The sequence below is a fragment of the Lutra lutra genome, chromosome 11 (genome assembly GCF_902655055.1).
Source record: "Lutra lutra chromosome 11, mLutLut1.2, whole genome shotgun sequence".
Classification (NCBI taxonomy): Eukaryota; Metazoa; Chordata; class Mammalia; order Carnivora; family Mustelidae; genus Lutra; species Lutra lutra.
This window is the reverse complement of record NC_062288.1, coordinates 103,862,105-103,883,784: the sequence shown is the minus strand read 5'-3', so window position 1 is coordinate 103,883,784 and position 21,680 is coordinate 103,862,105. Positions and strand designations below refer to the sequence as shown.

Here is a 21,680-nt window from a genome sequence, read left to right as displayed (position 1 = left end):
TATCACCTGTATTCTTTTTATATAGAGCAGACAAATCGGATACCTATTCAAATCTATACATTATCAACTTTTTAAAAAACAGCTTTGTTGATGTATAATTGATATCCAGTAAAGTGCAGGTATTTAAAGTTTGTAATTTAATTTGACACGTGTACATTTATGAAACCATCACCACCTTCGAGATAATGACCAAATTCATCACCCCTGAAAGTTCCATGGTGCTCTTTGGGAACCCCTCTTTTCTAACTGTTCACCCATTCCCACCTCCCCGCCTTGTCTTCCGGGCAATCTGCTTTCACTCACCATCAATTAATTTGCATTTTCTAGAGTTTCATATAAATGACATCATATAGTATATACTCTTTTTGCAGGGGGCCCTAGCTTTTTAAACTCAGGATGATTATTTTGAAAATCAGCCATATTTTTGTGCATACCATTGGTGATTGCTTTTCATTGCCAAGTAGTGGCCGTACCACAAATTGTTCATTAGATAACTTGTTGGTGAACATTTGGTCATTTACAATTTTAAGCTATTATGAAAAATGCTGTTATGAACATGGTAACATATGTATGGTGCTTCATGGCTTAGAAACTGGTTTTGAATGATTTATCTTTCATTTTCTCAGAAGCTCTCGGAAATGTAGTGGCTCCATGAGGATGCCAAAACACAGAGCAGTAGTTTTAAAATCCATTAATGAAAAACCCAGAACTAAAATACACTACATTTTGGTGATTATGTAGTGATTTTGTATGTACATCACATTTTTGTGTGTATAAATACACTTGTATTAAATATCTAGAATCATTATATATGCATATGTATATTGTTCCCCCCCACCCCGTGGTAGTTTTAGTGATTATTTACTTAGTTATTTTATAGATGCTGTTTAAAGATTCTCTTGGTTTTGAGAGAGGTGTGTAGACATTCTTCCATTTTTTCATTGCTTACGATATCAGTAACACTTTGGTGTGACACTTTTAAGATGTATTTTCAGTTACTTTTAATTTTTTCTGGATATTAGTCAGTGATTCTCCCTTCTTCCATCTATTTTGTTATTTGCTTCTTTATGACCTTGTGTTGTTCTATGCTGGTGTCTTCACGCTTCCCGAGGAATTTACTGAGGCTCTGTCATCCGTATCTCCCAACCCTGTGGGTCGGGCTGACAGCTTTACCTACTGGGCAGAGTTATTAGCACATCACCAGCTGAACAGGACCATATTTTAGAAGTATTCGTCCCTGGAAGCAGAGAGTATTTAAACTCTTAAAGTGAAAGTAGAAGAATAAAACAGACTTATCTTTAATTTTCAACTGAATAAAACTTATGTTTTTTTCCTGTTTGGAAGATGTTTACAGACTATTTCCTGTGACTTTCCTTTACATGTCCTCTAGGATGGGTCCATCATAAAAGTAGCTGATGAGCTTCCTTTGAAATTTGTGTGGCAAACTGGTAAATTCTAGACGAGGGCTGGTGAGGCCCTAGTGGTTAATTGTCCAAGTTTCCTTATTTGTAAAAGCAGAAAAAGGACTAAAACTCTAAAACTCAGGTTTCCTGTCTTACAGTGTTTTATCCTATATATGATGCTCTCTCCCTATGCTGTCATACTATACTGAGTAGCAGGGCTTTTCTATTTATTATTATCATCAAAGATTTTATTTATTTGACAGAGACAATGTCGAGAGAGGGAACACAAGCAGGGTAGGGGGACATGGGGGGAGAAGCAGGCTTCCCGCCAAGCAGGGAGCCCAATGCAGGGCTCAATCCCAGGACCCTGGGATCATGACCTGAACCACTCAGGTGCCCCAGCTTTTCTCTTTAGATTAATTAAGAAATATTTCTTGATCAAATTTTCTTTTTGTATTAGGATGTAGATATAAAGCCTCTCGATTCATAGGCTGTCTCTGTACACCCCCCAGGTTGAGCTGGTTGTGTTTTGTTTTTAATATCTAAATTTTATAGAACAGACATGAAACTTTACATAAGCTCTTTTATCTTCAATAATTACACGGACTTTTAAAAAATAAAACTAAACAATTTACAAAGTAATTAGTAATTTCAGCGGACACAGTTTTTCTTTGAGACTAAATTACCAAGATTGGGTTTAATAGAACGGTATTTTCTCAGGTCTAGTTCAGTGCGTAAGCTCTTCCTTCGGCTTTAATAATGCCCATGCAGAGACTGCCTTCAGTATTTGTATAAAAATAGTATCGATAATGCCATGACCTTGTTGCTAGTTCAGAATAATCAGACCTCAAAGTGCCAGCAAGCAGTCCTTCGACGTTAGATGTAATGAAGTGTAACTCAGTTAAGTACAGTTTTTTGGTCACGAGTGCACCATCGTGGTAGACTGAAATCTGCATGAAATGGGGGAATCAATCCAGTTATTCCTAAAATACGGAACGTTAGTTCCTCACTTTAAGTTACTGGTATGTTGTTTGCCCTTCAACTGTTGTCAGTCGATGTGTATCAAGCATCCTCCGCTGGCCCCGTGGAGGCTGCATCGTTCCCTGTGCCGTCCCTCTTTTTACAATAATTTTAGTGTGAAATCTTGCATCTTTTGTACACCCTTGACGGCACTTGCGACTAACATAAATACAGATGCAAAATGCGGATATTAAAATCTGCGCTGTGGTACCCTTGGAGGTCGGTTAAATTTTAATTTTTTTTTATGTTAGCATTTCTATGGAAACTTATCACTTTTCGGAAAACAGATTGCATCTGTGATCTCTGCGTCCTCTCCCCGCCCCCCGCACCGAAACGCGCTCCTGTTACCTGTGCACCGCCCTTCTGGGGACTTGGCGGGGTGCGTCAGAGGGGTGGGGTGGAGTGGGGTGCCTGAAATGGTCCCTGGAGCCCAGGGGCAGGGGTCAGCCTCCAGGTGGACGCTTCCTGGGCTGCTGGGATTGCAGGAGTGAGGTGGGGCCCGCCCGAGGCTTCCTCCAGAAGCTGGAAGGCGGGAGGGAAGCGCTGGCCGAGTCGGGGTGCGGGTGGTTTGCTGTGCTAGGAAGGTCCTGGAAAGGGGGGGCGAGCTCCCCTGGAGGACCCCGAGGGTGGGGTGCGGGTGACGGGGTGGAAGGAGACGCGGAGGGAGCCAAGCACCTGTGCGGATGCTCCGCCACCCCGACTGCGGGGCACCTGGAACTCGCGGCGCTCGCCTGGTTCTGGGGCGGCGGGCGGGGAGTTCGGCGCGGTCGTGGCCGGAGGGTGGGGTCTGCAGGGGCGGGGGCTTCTGCCCGGGAGCGCGAGCTGGCGGACACCGCGCTCAGGTGTGGCTCCGGGGAGGCGGGGCCTGGGGACCCCGCGCTCAGGTGTGGCTCCGGGGAGGCGGGGCCTGCGGACACCGCGCTCAGGTGTGGCTCCGGGGAGGCGGGGCCTGCAGCCGCCACGCTCAGGTGTGGCTCCGGGAAGGCGGGGCCTGCGGGCGGGCCAGGTGCTGCTGCCGCCCGCCTCCCTGTGGTTCCGGTTCCTTCCTGCCCGCCGGCCGGCGCCAGCTCAGCGCGGTGTCTCGTGGTTCTTGGCGGCGGCAGGAGAATCCGGGGTCGGCAGTCTTGTGCGTTTGTGCTTCCATCTCCTCCACGCACCTTGACTTGACTTTTTTCTTCTCTGAAATAGGAAGTTGAATTCGTAATTAGTTTTTCTTACTTTCTTGAGGAAAAAAGTATATTTTTAAGACTATAAATTTACCTTTGATTATAGCTTTGGCTGCAACCAAATATGTTGTATTTGTAACTATCTCTGTGTGCATCTGACCTAATCACTGTATCTTTTGGTTTTTAAGTTGTGCTTAAGCATGTTAACTTCTCTAAGTGTATTTAACCCAATTATTTTCTTTTTCACAAATATTTTGATACTTGAAGAAGTGTCTTTAACGTGTAATATTTGTGTTGAAGTCCTTTTTATTTTTTGACCAGCTAAATTCTGCAAGGTATTAGGATGTACAAGAAATTGACCACTGCAATTTTCCTGTTTCTCCTTGTGTTTTACTTTTTTCTTTTGTAAACAATACTAATATTTTTTATTGTTATTTAGCAGGTAAGTCAGGTCAGTGTTGATATGTTGTGCTTTTGAGTTTTTACTAGTGTAAAGCTACTCCATTGTGTAATGCCTTTCCGGGGCGGATGGGGGGGTAGCCATCTGTTTTTGTTTGTCCGACAATATGGCCTCATAGGGCTTTGGGTTACCAGCTGAATGTGATATATTCACATCTTTCTTATTTTGGATCTTTCTGTGTCGTTTTAATTTTTTTTGAAAGGTTTAATAGCATTAACTATTTGTTTATTTACTTATTTATTAGCATTAACTATTAGATTAATGGTTGCAATTGAAATCCTTGGATATTTTAAGACAAATTAGTTCTTTTGATTTCCTTTCTGTGTTTTTGTTCCTTTTATTTTCTTCAGTGACTTGCAATTAAGAATCTTATTTTGTGAATGTTAAGTTATAGATGTTGAAAGTATTAATATTTTCTTCCCCCACTTGCCAGTGAAAATGGAGAAATGAGCAATTTCCTTTTCTTTTTTTTCTCTTTGTTTTAAATCAACTGAGACTGTAAACCTTCTCACTTTTTCCTTGCAAAAAAAAAAAAAAAGTATTTTCTATATAAGTTCCGATCTTATTTAATTCCCAGTCTTTTGGATTCTTGGTTATGTTCCATTAAGGAATAGTAGTTTTTCCGAACTCCTAGATATCTGAAAAAGACTGTTGTCTTTAGACTACAATAAGAACTTGGTTTGGTATCATTTTGTTTTACAACTTTTTCTTTTTTAGGCTGTGGGGACTATCCCCCCCACCCCCCGTTTTCCCAGTTTGTGGTATCACATAAGAAAAATCTTACGCTTTTTTGTTGTTGTTGTTGTTGTTCACTTAACTGTAATCCTTTTTTCTACTTAAGGGCTTTGGGATCTGTGTTTTTGTCAGTTCTTTGAATTTGCTTACAGGTCATCTCTGATTGTGGTTCTACTGTAATTAGTGTTGCCTGGAACATGCTGACCTCTGTCAGTCTCTAGTCAGGCCCCCCAAAAAGGTCTAAAGAAGTGCTGGTTAACATTGCTTTTGCTTTTTTTTTTTTTTTCTTCTTAATACTTGCCATCTACACAGTCTCTTAAATGATGTTTAACATCTAGATAACTTTGTTTCCTGCTTTTAATTTGTTTTCTTGGGAAAATGTCTTCAGAATTCTGAGTTTTTTTCTTGACGTTTTCTTTTATCTTTAGTCTTGCTCTCTGTCATAGTCTGCTGTGGTCTTTCGCAGTGACTGAATATGTATAACATTGCCAAGAATATAGCTGGGTAGTGTTTTTTTAAAAATTCTGTTCTGTCAAGGTATATAATATTGGTAAAAGACTAGGCTGTGGAGTGAGATCTCCACTATTCCAGTTACCAAATACAGGATCTTTGGCAAATTATTTGACTTCCTTAAGCCGTTTTTTTCCTTGTAGAGAATGTTACTAGAACTTCCTTCACGGGGGTGTTGGCTTTACTGAGTTGATGCCTGTAAGGTGTCTGCTGTAATGTCTAAATTAAGTCCCCAAAGAATTATCCTGGAGTTTTTCATAGGAAGGTTTATTCACTGAGTAACTTGAAGAATGATCCTCTTCCTCTATTGTTAAATTCTTTCATAGATGTCTGTAGTCTTTAGTCATAATTCGTTCATTTATTTAACATTTCAAGGCCAGCTGTGTGTCAGACACTGGGGAGGGGCCAGAGATGCACATGAGCAAATAGGTCTTCCTCCATGGGGGTGTCAGACTAGTGAGGCTGTTCACACTGAAGTAAGGGTAATCTTTTCAGGAACTTTGTTTTATACCATTGTCAGGTAGGTCTCTTTTTCCTGTTTCTCTGTCAAGGATGCTTGTGTGTTAGTATATATCACGAATTTTTTGAAAAATAATTTCAAACTTTAGAAGTGGAAAAAATAAAAATACCCATATGCCATTTACCTTTATCTTTGTTAGGATTTCAGTGTCATTATGTGTACCCCCTTTCTCTCTACTCCTTCTCTCCCATCTCTGTTTTTTGGCCCTGAACCATTGAGGGTAAGTTCCACATACTGTGTCCGCTTTAGCCTTAAACACTTCAGTGGGATAGGGATGTTCTTACATAATCTCAGTACTGTTATCAGCTTAATATGTTTACATCAATGTAAGTACTTTCATCTAGCCTGTTATTCATATTTCAATGTTGTCACTTGATCTGACATCCCATATAGCATTCCCCACCACCCATGTAGGTTCCAAGATATGCTGTAGGGTAAACTTTTGTTTCTAGTTCTCACTTTGGACTCTCTTAATCTGGAAAATTTCCTGAATCCTACTCTTGTCTTTTTGATGCTGACATTTTTTGAAGATTAACGTTCTTCCCCACATACTTGGGTTTTTTTCTGCCAAATAGAACTTTTCTCACTTTGTCTTTGTCTGCTACTTCACAGTTTTATGGAGTTTTGCATTGTTGGCCAGAAAACTGCCAGACGATGATGTGCCCTTGTCAGGCTGCCTCTCATTTCACCCTCTTACGTGATGTGCTTTCTGATAATTTGGTCATGCTGTTGTCAAATTGCTCCAGTTTTTTTTTCCCCCTCTCTTGTAATTAATGGAACATTATATGATATTTAAGAAGATACTTAAGATACTATATTAAGATATTTAAGACCATGTGAATATCTTGCTCCTCAAAATGTGCATTTTTTCACAGTTTCGGACTCCAAGCCATTTGGAGTGGGTCATGAGATAGTTCTTGAGTTTGAATTCTTGCTTTTAGTTCCTAAGCTACCTACAAGCAAATGAAGTAGTTAGAAGCACCAGTTGTTTTCACAATCCAGGGTTCAATAGACTTATCCCCGCATAAGCTATTTTCTCCGTAAGCTACTTCCTGATTCTGGGATATGTTTCTTTTTTGAAGTTTGGATTGCTATGTTCTTGGTTTTCTTCCTTCCCTATTTATGTTTTCTTGGATGTCTCTGGTCCCTATTTACATTTTCCTGGAGGTTTTAGTGCAAATTGAATGATGTCTCATCAGATGTTCAAAACACACTGCTTTCTCAAAAACGTATACCCTAAATTAGTGTCATGAAAATTAAAGCTTAATGTATAATGTACAAATGTTTCATTGATTTCAGAAAGGTTCACACCAGAACTGCAATACAAATGCATAACAGACTTTCTGTTTTCATTTTTTCTGGTGTTTAGAATTGCAGAATATGTGTAGAGTGTGGCACACGATCTAGTTCTCAGTGGCACCACAATTGCTTGGTATGTGACAGTTGTTACCAACAACAGGATAACTTATGTCCTTTCTGTGGGAAGTGCTACCATCCAGAATTGCAGAAAGACATGCTTCATTGTAATATGTGCAAAAGGTAAGAAGAAACAGTTCTTCCATTGAGTTTTTGGTCAGTTCTCCTGTCCGTGTGATCATCTGCACTACCTTGTCTCTTTGAGTTCCAAGCTTTTATCACTCTAATGATCCTTTGGGTACATAGTGCTGTTAAAGATGAAATTAAATTACATATTTATGAGTCTGAAAGGCATCAGGAAGTGAATAGTCAAAAGACCAGAAATGAGCATTAAAGGGAAATGTAGGGAGGAAATGGTTTAAAAATAAGGCAGTAAAAATTTGTGAACACCTTTAATGACCTCTGAAAATGCCAGTTCCTTTTCTAGAACCTTCACCAATTGCCAACCTCTGTAACTTCACTTCTGTCATCCTTAACCCTTCCCATACTCAGTTCTCAGCAATTGCCTCTTTTTTCCCTGGATAGTAACTTGTCTTTAAATTAGAAAATTTTTATTTAAATATATTTATCACTGCAGATGGGTTCACTTAGAATGTGACAAGCCAGCAGATCATGAGCTGGATTCTCAGTTCAGAGAAGAGTACATCTGCATGTATTGTAAACACATAGCCGCGGAGATGGATCCGTTACAGGCAAGTGACGGAGTGGAGATGGCCGAAGTCACTGCAGGTAAATTTGAAGGTTTTGGGTGTTTTGTTTTTTTGTTTTGATGTTGTGCCAACCAGTCTCCAATAAATTATTTTAGTAAAGATGAGGGAATCCTGTGTATCAGGTCCCATCTTGTTCTTAATTTACTTACTCACTTGAATTCCAGGACTGGTGTGCCATATTCCAGTCGTGTTCCTGGAACCAGCGGTGCGAGTTGTCAGTGTTTGGCCCCATGACCTCGTTTGTGCTTTATAACCTAGGTTCTTTCACTCCAAATAAGTGTTTGTTTTATAAGGTCTTTCTTAAATGTTAGTTCATATCTTTTGAGCCCAAAATTTTGTTTAGGTAATTTTAGTAGTATACTGTTGTATACCTAATAAGTTTTTTCGTGATAAAGAAAACAGACTGCTTATAGATCATTTTCATTTTCATCAATAGGAATGGCAGCTTTTATAAAGTCCTGTGTTACCATCTGCAAGAGGTTTAGGTAGACACATTTTAAGATTTTATTTATTTATTTGTCAGAGAGAGAGAGAGAGAGAGTGAGCACAGGCAGACAGAGTGGCAGGCAGAGGCAGAGGGAGAAGCAGGCTCCCCACAGAACAAGGAGCCCGATGTGGGACTCGATCCCAGGACGCTGGGATCATGACCTGAGCCGAAGGCAGCTGCTTAACCAACTGAGCCACCCAGGCGTCCCAACACATTTTAATTACTAATGTTTTGTTTCCAAGATGCCATCTGTATACAGTTGTGAAATGTCCTTTTAAAATAATATGTCAGTAACCTTTTAATTCATAATTTAGATGTTTTTCCATCTACACCTAAAATGTTTGTGGTTGAAAATGTAAAAATGTGAAGAATTTATGGCATTTTGGGTGACAATTTACCCTCACTATAGCAAAGTAATAATTATTTACAGAGTTAACAAAAACAGAAAAACTTACTCTAACCAAAGAATAAATAACATTCTGTTAAGATTATAACAATGAGATGGAAGTTGAGGGACCTGAGGACCACATGGTATTTCCAGAGCGAGCGGTTAATAAAGAGATCAATGGTCAGGAGTCCACACCTGGAATTGTTCCAGACGGTAAGAATGTTATGGTCATGGATATATTTTATTTTCTGAAGTAAATGTGCATATACAGTGAATATGTGAAATTTATTAAAAGTTTACTGTCCTAAATAAAATGAGCCACAATGTGTAGTCACTTAGGAGATTGTTTAGGGAGGAGTTTTCTGGTTAAATAACATTAGAAGTTAATAGGGGAAAGGACGTGTATCTATAGCTCAGCTGAGATTTGGAGCTCATCATCAATACATACTTTGGGGGGCCAAGTGATTTTCATTAAAAAGCAATTTATTAATTTATCTCTCTTTAGTTATACTTGTAATTACTGACTAGAGCTCTTACTGATCATGAGATGGTTCATGCTGAGATAATGAAAAATTTATTGTTTTAGATTGTCTCAATGGTTCTGTTGGGGGTGTTTCAGGTATTTCGGTGATAGTCAATTAAGCTTTTTGCACTGTTGATAATAGCTATTACTATACCTGAGGATGTGGAATTAATGAGACAAGGTTGGGGAGAAACTACTTATTAAATTTAATCTTGGGTTCATCTGACGGGCAGTATGGGATTTTCTGTGAAATTTTATATTCTGTAGATTGAGTATGTACATATGTAAGGCCTCAGATTATCTGAGATTTGGTTTTGTGTTTAATAACTGCCATGAGAAGGTATGTTGCATAAGATGTAAAGTGAAGAAGAGTAAGACAAAGTTATCTGTAACAATAAATCTTGTCCTAGTGCATAATCAGACTCCTAATTTCGTCTCCATACCCTACTTACCAATAAATAGTAAGTGTGTTTTGTGCTTGTGTTGAGAATTGGCATTTGACAGGAGGATAAAAGTCTTACTCAACTTACTTTTGAGAGAGCAGTGTTAGAGAAATTCTGAGTCCTTGCTAGAGGTGCCATAAATGTGTCATTCACAGCAGTTCCCATCCACACAGAAGAGCAGCAGAAGAGTAATCTACCAGGAAGTCTTGATACACATGGTCTTCTCGCTTCTGGTAAGTGTGCTGTCCGACTTGATTGGATTACAGCACAATGCTCTCATGACTGCTATGCAGATTCGAGTCATAATCTATTAAGTTAATTTTTCAAATGAATTATCCCAAAGAATTACTTACTACTGCTGTATACACATTACAGTAATGGAATCTTTTAGTTAAGTGATCCTTTTCTTAGAAAGAATTGGCATTGGCTTTCTAAAGGAGGTTGTATTCTCTGTGGAGTTGTTAAATCAAATGTTCATTATTAAACAAGTGAAAATCAGGGGCTCCTGGGTGGCTCAGTCGGTTAAGCGGCTGCCTTTGGCTGAGGTCATGATCTCAGGGTCCTGGGATCAAGTCCTGCATTGGGCTTCATGCTCAGCAGGGAGTGCACTTCTCACTCTCTCTCTGCCCCCCACTCTGCCCCCGCTGTGTGCTGTATCTCTCTCTCTTTGCCAAATAAATAAAATCTTAAGAAAAAATCAGTTAAGTGGTGCCTGGGTGTATCAGTCGGTTAAGTGGCTGCCTTCGGCTCAGGTCATGATCTCAGGTCCTGGGGTCGCGCCCGCATCGGCTCTCTGCTCAGCAGGGAGCCTGCTTGCCTATCCCCCCCCCCCCCCCACCTCTCTGCCTACTTGTGATCTCTGTCTCTCTGTCAAATAAATAAATAAAATGTTTTAAAAAAGAGAAAGAGTAAGTTAAATCATCATAGAAGACGACTGGGTAGGAGCGCCTGGGTGGCTCAGTGGGTTAAGCCTCTGCCTTCAGCTCAGGTCATGATCTTGGGTCCTGGGATCGAGCCCCGCATCAGGCTTCTTTTTCAGTGGGGAGCCTGCTTCCCCCTCTTTCTCTGCCTGCCTCTTTGCCTACTTATGATCTCTCTTTCTCTGTCAAGTAAATAAAATATTAAAAAAAAAAAAGACTACTGGTAGAACATAATAGAACTGTTTGGGATGAAGAGCATGTTTACATTTTTTACTCCTTCCTGCCTAGTATACAGAAAGAGTGTACTGGTGGTCTGCATGTGTGCTGCACATTTTCTTTTTTCCAGTGAGTCTTGAGGTAATTGGTCTTCTATTAACCACAATTTAGGCTTCATTTGCCGTTAGGATAAGTTTTTTCACTTGAGTCACTCAAATGAATGGAACTCGTTATTTACATGTAATTTTCTGTTTTAAAAGTCTTTTTTTTGAGCATTCCTTTTTTTTTTTTTTTTAAAGATTTTATTTATTTATTTGACAGAGATCACAAGTAGGCAGAGAGGCAGGCAGGGGGTGGGGGGAAGCAGGCTCCCCACTGAGCAGAGAACCCAATTCGGGGCTCCATCCCAGGACCCTGAGATCATGACCTGAGCCAAAGGCAGAGGCTTAACCCACTGAGCCCCCCAGGCACCCCTAAGCATTCTTTTTTAATGTTGAGTATTTTGAAGCATTTTTGTGTGTAAAAATATTTGGATTAGATCCATTTTTGATGTTTTTTTTTCTTTTATCCTCAACTGTAGTCTTTCAGGGAGTAGAATAAAAAGTGGGATTTCATTTTGATATCAGAACATAGTTAAGTGCAGTCACCACAGTAATAGTAATGAGGAAATTAATAACTCTATCAGTGTAACTTAGAAATTACCTTCATAGTGTTTGAAATAAGAGCTTTTTACCTGGTGATCTTACCTACAGAGCCATGTAGGACTCATGTAAATTGGATCTCTGACTTTGTTTTCGGGCACAGTAGGGTTAAAGGCTTAACACATTAGCCCCCAACTTAAAATTTACCAGTTAGTGACTTAGATATTGCTGATATCTAATTTCCTAAGCTTTGACTGTTTAATTATTGATCATGAGGAAATAACAAAGATTCTATCCAAAAAATGTATATGTTAGCAGGTACAGCTAATAAGTAAAATAAGTCTTTTCTATCTGTGTTCGTTACTCATTTGAGTCTGCAGAATGAGTTTCGGTTATGTCAGTGATATTTCATTTGAGTTGTTTACATCTGAATGCCCACTATTACAAAATCGCTGTGTATTCTAGATTAGTCTTTACTTTTTAACTTGGACACCTCATGTAACTTCACTGAGCCTCATTTTTCTAGCTGTTGAAAGAATGTAACTTTACCTACAGAATTGTTAGTCTTTTTGTAATTGTCCAAATTGTAAAACATATATGCTTAATAGAATTCTATTAGAAGTTCTGTTTTAAATATTTTTAACAGAAACCACCTTAAACACTGGGGATCCTATTAAGGTGATGTTTTTGTAGCTTTTCTGGCCTGATCTGTGACCAGTTCTAATTCATAAATCTTGGTGTATTTTGGTCTTTATTAATTTTAAATGGTTTTCTTGATAAATACCTTCTGATTTAAGTCAGGATTTTAACCGTAAGTGTGCTTTGGAAATCCCTTGTCTCCCTTCTCCCCCCTTTTCCTGCCCAAGTCTATTATTTTTAAGCCAGAAAATTTTTAGATTTTAAATTTATAAGTACATTAACATAACATATTCCAAATTTTGTAGAATCCTCCCAAGATAAAATGAATCCTGAAATGGAAAATCAGATTTCTCATGAAGTTGATAGTGAAAAAATGGAAATGTCTTCTAAAGTGATGCATGTTTGTGAAGATCGAAATGAAAACAAAATGGAAGTGACAGAAAATGTTGACGTCCATGCACAGCAGATCATTGTGCGGCACGAGGACCCGCGGTTAGAGGAACTCAGAATGTTGGCGTCTGCAGAAGAATCACGTCCTCCAAAATTGACCATTGAATCTGCCGCTGTTCCACCAGATGCCGTAGTGTCCCCGTGTGAGGAAGGTACTGCTTTATGTCCTAAGGAGCAGCTGGCTGTAGAAAGGGTACAAGAAGAAACGGAACAGAAACCAAGTTCTGACTCTTCCACTGCATTTACGGACTTTGAAATGGCTCCTGCAGTCGAGGGCTGTGTGAAAGATGGTTTATGCCAAGAAGACAAACCTGTGAAATTACCACCCGAGACAGAGCTGTCATTTGTGTCTGCCGTAGACGTAAGCAGGCAAATGTGTCTTCCTCTCCGCTTTCTTCAGACTTGCCTTCCCACGACATACTGCACACTTACCCTTCAACCCTCAGTGCTTCTGTTGGAAACATTCTGCCGACAACATATATCTCAGTCACTCCAAAAATCGGCATGGGTAAACCAGCTATTACCAAAAGAAAATTTTCTCCTGGTAGACCTCGGTCCAAACAGGTAGGGTGATTTTAATGATACGGACAGGAAAGATCTGTTGGAGCATTCCATGAAAGAGGCGTATGTGGAACTTCAGTTTAGAGGGTTATTTTTCCTGTTTCCAGGTAGAACTTAGATGTAACGTTGACCAAAGAGGCCATTTTTTTTAAAGCTATGATGAAGACTAATTTATTAAACTTAAAGTGATCTTATTCAGAATTCAACTTGGTTGGGACATACAAATGCAACCTATGTGATTACAGTTTCTAATAGAAAACACTAAAATTTTGAAATTCTATGCCACAGTAACAGTAGAGCCTTAAAGAAGCAGTAAAGTTTGAGGTATAGTGTAACTAACATTTATTTTTTCCCTCTACAGTATTTGTTTATTGGTATTATTCTTTGCCTAAATTTTTAACTGCTTAAGCATCAAAATTTACTAAGAGAGTTTTTCATGGTGTGTTTTTCTCATTTGGATTTTTCTATTAATTGCTAACTTTGTGACCTCTCCCCCACCTCCAAGCTAGGATTTACTTCAGTGTTTTCATGGAAGAGTCTTAGAATTGCATTCTTGGTCCTTGGGCAGTGAGGGGAGTTCTTCCCATGACCGGGGTAGTGTGGATTCTACCCCTTAAGGTTAAGTTCCAGTTCTTTTTGTGGAATTTAAGTGAAACTAACTAGAAAACAAAGTGAGACACTGTAGTTAAGATTCATTTATTCTACAAAATTTCTACTTTCTGTAATTGTTATAAAATGGCAAGATAATCAAACAGTGGCAGTGTTTTAGTCACAATGGTACTTTGAAGTTTCAAGTCTCATGATTTAAATTGCTTCCAGTGATTAAAGTTTGACATTCTAGTGGTACCATCTTGATCTTGATCATACAATTTTGGAATCCGAAGCAAAGTAGAAAAATAGAATTTTATTGTAATGTGAGAATTAGTCTCCTCTAAATTCCAGATATAGCTTATTCCCTAAAGACAGCAAGCTAACACACCAGAGGCAAAGTAACTGCCTCGTGGGAGAGAACGGTTCCTTTGTGGCAAATTTATTATATATGCATATTGTATATGCAGTAACTTAAGACACTCCTTCCTATAGGCCTTTCTCTAAGTATTTTCCATGATACTTATTTTATGTTCTCCCAGGAGAGGGTTTTCTTCTCAAACCAGTTCATCTCCTCCTTACTCTTGTTTTCTTTTTTTGAAATAATTGTTAAGTAGCAGTTACGTGGTTTGGGCCCTGAAAAAATGTTGGCAATGAAATTTCAGTCTCTAATTTAATTTTGGTTCAGATATTTACATTCTTAAAGATAATGCATCATAAATATTCTTGTCAAATTTTACTCTATAGAGACTTCTGTTCCAACTGAGAAACCATTAGGATTATTTTTCTGTGGACTTAATGTCCTAAGATCTATGTGCTCGTGAGTCTGAGTGTGTGTTAATGTGTGTGTGTTTGAGAGCGTCTTCCAGGTTTATCCCATTTTATGTGACCTGTGTCCTAACATTTGTCATCGCTTCTGCTGTATTCTCTTTCAGTTCCCGATTCTTGTAGTATCCTACTTTCTGTTGAGTTGCCATTGTCTCATTACTGCTTCATAATTTGCTGCTAATCTCATAAACAGTTCTAGGCATGTTCAGCCTGTTAGCTTGGTCTTAGTTGTGTGGCAGACAGACAACCTTCACTTGGCGATGCATAGCTTGCTAATATATTGCAGTTTTTGTGGAGAGTATGGATTGGATAGAACAAGTCAGCTCTTTATTTTTTATCGTTGTCGAGGTACTGAGGTCATAACTTCCAGGGAATATTCCAGTGTTTATGTTGGAAATCCTTGAAGTCTGTCACTCAGTTGTATGAATTTCTTTGATGTCAAGAATTCCTGTGTTATATCTTCAGTTCGTGTTTATTTTGCGTATTCTTGTAGTGCAGACTGGCTATAAAATGAGATGGATGTTTATGGCAATGATTGTGATATAAGCAAGATTCTTTGCTGTGTTCTGATTATTAACATCAGTAGTGTTTCCATATTTTGTTGAAGGTTCTCTGGTCTTTAACGGTATAGTGAAGCCTGTCTGAACATACGAACTGCACATTTCATTGGTTAAATTCTGTTTCATAGTCCTCAAATATTTATGTTTATTTCAACCATTTTCTAATATTATGTGAGCTTTTCTAAAGAATTCACTTAGAAATTAAATGAATACTTTAATTAGAAACAGAAAATTTGAAAGCTTTAGAATTTTAGGTGTCAGCTAATGATTGGATTATTGAAATGTTTTTTGGAGAAAGGTGTTAGCCAGTAGAAGGGTAGGCCAGTGCTGTCTAACAGAAATATAATGCAAGCCTCATAGATCTACACTTGATCTTAGCCAAAAGGCCAAGAAGCAATAGATCTAATTTAAAAATTTCTAATAGTCCCACTTAAAAGTAAAAATAAGCAGGTGAAATAAATTTTAGTGTTTTAACTTAATATATTAAAAATATGTTAGCATTTAATCTTTTATATATGTTATATAATACATATATATAATAAAAATATAATTATATAAAAATTATATGTAACTCTATAATACATAATATATGTAAAAATAATTATATTATGCATATGATAAAAGTTACTAATGCGATATTTTACATTTACTTTTCATGCTAAGTGTTCAAGATCTGGTTTCCCACTATATAATTAGAAGTCTTTTGTAGCCTCATGACTAATGGCTATCTTACTGGACCATGGAAGAGCAGACATTTTTAAAAACAGGAAAATTTTAGTTCCAAAAGGAACTACATTTGAAAAGAAATACCAGTGGAATTAAAGAGTGATAAATTCAGAATGGTGCTCTGAAGTAGAAATAGTCTACACCCTCCAGTTGCTCATGGGACATATTTTAATACGGATGATAAAAATGATTTGTTGTAGCAACAACTCGTTGTGTATTTTCAGTGTGTATTAGATTGTCAATATAGAAGCCCTACATATGTACACATACATGTTCATGTGCTCTTACATACATACATATGAGTACATATATATGAGTATGTGTAGTGATACTGGAGTGTGGATGGGTATATCACCGTTCTGAGTCTGACATGTCAGGACTCAGACCATGGAATCTATACAGGATTATTTTCCCTTTAGAAGAGATTAATCATTGAAGTTTAGTGTTTTATATTACACTTTTTAAGATTTTTTTTTTTTTTTTTAGTTTATTTGACAGACAGAAATCACAAGTAGGCAGAGAGGCAGGCAGAGAGAGAGGAGGAAGCAGTCTCCCCGCTGAGCAGAGAGTCCGATGCGGGGCTCGATCCCAGGACCCTGGGATCATGACCTGAGCCGAAGGCAGAGGCTTAACCCACTGAGCCACCCAGGTGCCCCTATATTACACTTTTTATATGGAAGAGTTTAGGTGTTATTTATACTATGTTCTTCATGAGCTGTTTGAAGTACTTCTTGGATATATGCTTCACAGCCTTACTATAGAAACAGTAACTTAAGTTTTCCTGATGGTTGTGGATAGAAAAAGTTTCTTTTTCTTTTTTGTTTTCTTTCTCATTTCAGACAGAGGATTTCATAAAGATAAGGGAGAAGAGTACAGACATGGTAGGAGGAGAAGGGAATTGGAGCAGTGACAGGCAGCCAGCCAGCTGGACATGGTTTCATATAAATTGTCCCAGTGAACCAGTTGGCTTTTCTTTCTTTCATCCTTTATTGAAGTTATTTTTTTAATATATATTTTAGTGTTTCATTTTTTCAGTATTTTTATGGGTATATCCACTTAGGACCTTAGGTTTGGAAAAGTCATTATTGGCCAACTGCATGTTATAATTGCCTGGGGAGCCTTAAAACGTATCAGTGCAATAACCCCACCCTGCACCAGTTAAACCAGCCCTACAGTCGTCCTTGCTGTTAGCCCTGAAGTAGAGTCCTGAATTAGAGAGATATGCTACTCATTGTTACTTTTATGCATATGACTTACTTCAAGAAATGCTCTTAAAAAGCAGTGGAAAAGAGGATGGAAACATTTTTTATTTCAGCATATCAAATAACAGTGTGTTTTTCATTTTCTACTTATTTCTCTCATTCCAAAGTTGTATTTATCCATTTTCATTTGGAAATTCTGAGATAATAGAAATCTCAGCCCATCTTCTGTTACTTATCCTATTTGTATCACTTTATTTTATGGAAAAATATTGCATATAATCACATGACTGTGCTCTGCTTCAGACACTTGTGTACTACATGCTGTCATGATGGTATTGAAAAAGAAGTTTGTTAAACCTAGGAAATATGTTTTATTGAAATATTTACTATTTCAGTGAAATTTCATAAAAGTGAACATAAGTACTCAGCTATATTTTGAAAACTTTCAAATTCTAGGAATTTTTTCATTTTTGATTTTAGCTCTCAGTTTTTTGTTGCTGAAATCTTATATATGGAAAACTTAGAGATTTCCATTAAGTTCTGAGACTGAAATTTATTGAGGTGTTCTCAGAAAGTGAAATTTCTTCAGTATATGTTTCCAAGGATAGTACTCCATTAGATCATAACCACTTTTCCATTACATTGTGAGGTGGATATTTTATTTTTTATTAATTTAACTAGTTTTATTACGAGCCATAGAATTGTATAACATTCTTGTCTACTGCAATAGCATTTTGAATGAAATGTTTTGAGTTAACAAATCAGTTTCATAATCTATTCCTGTGAGAGAAAAACAAACCTCCCGGGCAGTGAGCTGTAGAGGATTGTAGTTTTATTAACAATTCCAAGTAAGCACTTTCTTTTTTAAAATAGTGGACACCATTTCTGGCTTGTAAACAAAACGTTTAGTAAGAGGCACTGTTGATTTTTTAAATTTTTTTTTTAAGGTTAAAAAAAGGCATATCTATAAATCATACTGTCCAAATAGGAGAAGTTTAGTTCTTATTAAATTATTTCATATCCAGCTTTTAATTAAAATGTTTGGATTTTTGAGGCATTGCTTGCTATAACACATACACGATGGCAGTCACTAAAAGGAAAGAAATTACCGCAGATAGTTTTAATTGTCTCTTCTTGGATACCTATTCAGTAAGGTAAAACCTATATTTCTGATACTTTGTTTTAGAATCTATTGAGGGTTTCATTAGTAACAGATACATATTCTGTTTTCTCTTTGGAGAATAAAGGGTGCACTGTAGTTGCCCAGATTATTTTCTACTTACATTCTTCTAGTCTAAATACTATGCTGCCTTTTAAAAAAAAGTGACTTTTAAGAAGTATTTTGTATTGTTTACATCCGTTCTTACTGTAATCGATACCAGGAAGGATCGGCTAATACAGGTTTAGCATGCGCGTTTCCATAGTGCAGTTACTTGGATTCAGATCCTTATTTTCCATTATTGTCTGTGTGACACCAAGCACGTTACCTTGCCAACTGTCTTGTTTCTTCATCTGTAAAACTACATCATATGGTTGATGTTGGAATTTAATAGTGACACATTTAGTGACAGCACCTGAACCGTAGCAAGTGGTAGTATTGCCCTGCTTGCTTTCTTGAGTTGCAGAGTAACGCAGATATTCTGTGAAAGCGACGGCTCGAGGAGACAATAATCTGTATTAAACGTAGCTCTGGAGAACCAATCAGATCGACTGATACTTATTTGTACTGAAATGTGCCAACAAAAATACAGGCCTTGGGTGGGTGGGACCTGGTCTCAGTAAATACGGTGTGTAGTAGGTTTCTCAACTTCAAAGCCAAGCAATGGCTGCGCAGATGTTGGAACTCAACAGCCTATTAATTATACTCCATGTGATATGTGCTGCTGGAGAGGAAACCCCGGGTACTATGGAGAAGCAGAGGCGTGAGAGGAAACTCAGCTCAGGCTTGTGTGCGGTGCAGCTGAAGTCCAGGAAACACGGCTCTAAATCACTGAGAAGCTGTAGTTTTAAACCTAAAAAATACCTAGCCCTCTCAGTGGCGAGCTGCAAACACATACAGATCAGAAGCGTCCCTTTCCTCTTGGTTTCCTTGTGCCTATTGTGGTATTTCTGAAGCTATCACCAAAACCATTGCTAGCACCAGTGAGATTCACATTCCTAAATTATTGAAGGCTAAAGCTGGTAACAGCTGTTTTTGTACTTTTATCATCTTATCAAAGCACTGTCAAGGACTAAATTTCTTGTTCCATTTGATTTGAACTCGGTATTGTATATGAGACTTACTTATGTGAAAAGAATTCTGTAAGTCATAGAAATGAGTCATTTGCTGTTATGGCTATAATGTACATGAGTGAGTGTAGGTACCGAAAAGGAATCACAGATGCTTAGGTTTACTGTTTCTCTTGCTGGTCGTCCTTTCTGCTCTCCATCGTCTCACGCTTTCCTCTAAATCAGACTCATCCTTCCATAGCAGCCTTGGTTTCACAGAGTGTGTTGGGAGAGCCTGGACCTGAGTGAGGGGGACTTGGAGGTGTGAAGTCTGCCCAGGAGGCCCCGAACCTCTGCCTGCTCTTGAAACTTCTTCAGTAGATCTGGATACTCTTGGGCTCTAATAATGACATTGATCATATTTAACAACCAGCAACAGGATTGGGCTTCTAATCATAGAAAGTTGACCTTAATATCCTTTGCTCCACTTGCCATTACTGTTTCCATTGCATAATTTACCAGGTTGATAAATTTACCCAAGAAGTTGGCCTCAGGTAGAAAGAAGCTTAGTATCAACTTTGGGTTTTTTTTTTTTTTTTTAAGATTTTATTTATTTATTTGACCGACAGAGATCACAAGTAGGCAGAGAGGCAGGCAGAGCGGGGGAAGGGAAGCAGGCTCCCTGCCCACCAGAAAGCCCAATTCGGAGCTCGATCCCAGGACCCTAGGATGATGACCTGAGCTGAAGGCCCCTGAGCCAACCCAGGCCGCCCCAGCTTGGTATCACTTTAAACAGGTTTTGGGGTCAGTCATTATTGTTAGGATCTAACTGAATCTCAACCATACAGGTTTTGTGTTTTTTTTTTAAGTTTCTGTAGGATTTGATAGCAAGTTGCTTCTCTTTAGCTGTCTTCACAGCTTAGTTTCCTGATGGCTACATTTGAACCCTTTTGTTTATAATTCATTTTGTAACAGTGCATTGGATGGATTAGTAATTTTTTTTAAGGTGAGAAAATTCAGGAATGTAGGCTATATCTAATGGGGGAATTAGTATGTTTCATACTATAATGCTTATTGATGCATTTATGCATCTAAAAAAAATGCGCAGTGGAAAAAAATAGGCATTCATAAGCATTGAATAGAATTTTTAACAGTGAACAAAAAAGAATAGTCTTTCTCATCAGCTTCTAGTCCAGTGGGAACAAATAAATACAAATGTAGTAAGTATAAATTTAAGTGTAACACAGTATAAACCTGTTCAGGAGACAGGGAAGTTGACCTCTGAATTGTCTGTGTAAATTCTTTTCATCAATGCTGAGATCTGTAGGATAATTTATAACTGCATTTGGCAATTATAGCTGTATTTTAGTTTTAAGGTCTAAAGGATATATTAGGTAATTTCTTCATTGTCAAAACATCTAAGTATGATCGTAATTTTCTCCAGTTCCTATAAAAAATTGCACACAATCTATCTTCCAGTGTCTTATGATAATATACTTATTAAAATTCATAATGTAATTACCCCAGCTTTTATTATATAAGTTCTTCATAGCAGTTGAATGGTTTTCTAATTATTCCTGAAATGGCATCCAAACATTCTTGATCTATGGAGCCCTTCATTTTGTTCATCCATGTTCTAGTGAAGTGTAACTGTTTTTAAAATGAGACAAGGTTTTGGCATCAAAGCTAACTTTAAATTATGGTGAATATCATGTTATCTGAGAGTACGGCTTTTTATAGTATGTTTTAAGAGCCGTCTGCTGACATAACATTAAATGATCCATCAAAAGGAATTTTATACAGTAGCCAAATATTATCAGAGAAAAGCCAATGGAAACATTGAGAGAACTAAGTTTTAGATAACTCTTGCCCCCATTCTTCTACCAGTAAATAATCAGAAACAGTAAAACATATGACCCCAAATTTCAGTCAGTGAGAAGATGCAAAACATATTGAAGGTAGAGGACAGTGCAGCTGGGCAACTGAAGGAAAGACCTCTTGAGGAGAAATGTCCAAGCTCATAGTGAAGAATCAGAAGAAGAACCATCTGCGGAGGGTCGCCATTGTTTTAGTCAGTCCGCCCCCGAGTGGCGAAGAGCTTGGCATGTTTGAAGGAACCCAGGGTAGCTGGGGCCTAACAGTCAAGAGGTGGCCACAAGACGAGGTGGGAAAGAGGCACCAGGGAAGGTTTGCAGTAAAGTAAGTGCACCGGAAGGGTTTGAAGCAAGGGAGTGTCTGGCTTGATTGGATTTCCAGTTTTTGCAAAGTCCCTCTGGCTGCCCTGTAGAAAAGGGCTTGAGGGAGATGCTGGGTAGGGAGAATCCAGTAGAGCAGCTGGCTGGGAGATTGAATATGCTGAT

At 38.2% G+C, this 21,680-nt stretch overlaps 1 protein-coding gene and 1 pseudogene across 1 annotated transcript in view; both read left to right on the top strand.

The window, feature by feature from the left end:
• KMT2C (lysine methyltransferase 2C) overlaps positions 1 to 21,680 on the top strand; it is a 272,603-nt gene that overhangs the window by 158,354 nt on the left and 92,569 nt on the right. Inside the window, 6 exon segments of the mRNA XM_047695954.1 lie at positions 7,184 to 7,353; positions 7,808 to 7,959; positions 8,915 to 9,028; positions 9,937 to 10,014; positions 12,503 to 13,012; positions 13,015 to 13,211. Of these exon segments, the coding sequence (XP_047551910.1) occupies positions 7,184 to 7,353; positions 7,808 to 7,959; positions 8,915 to 9,028; positions 9,937 to 10,014; positions 12,503 to 13,012; positions 13,015 to 13,211 (1,221 nt within the window).
• Positions 2,975 to 3,585, top strand: LOC125081364 (collagen alpha-2(I) chain-like; annotated as a pseudogene).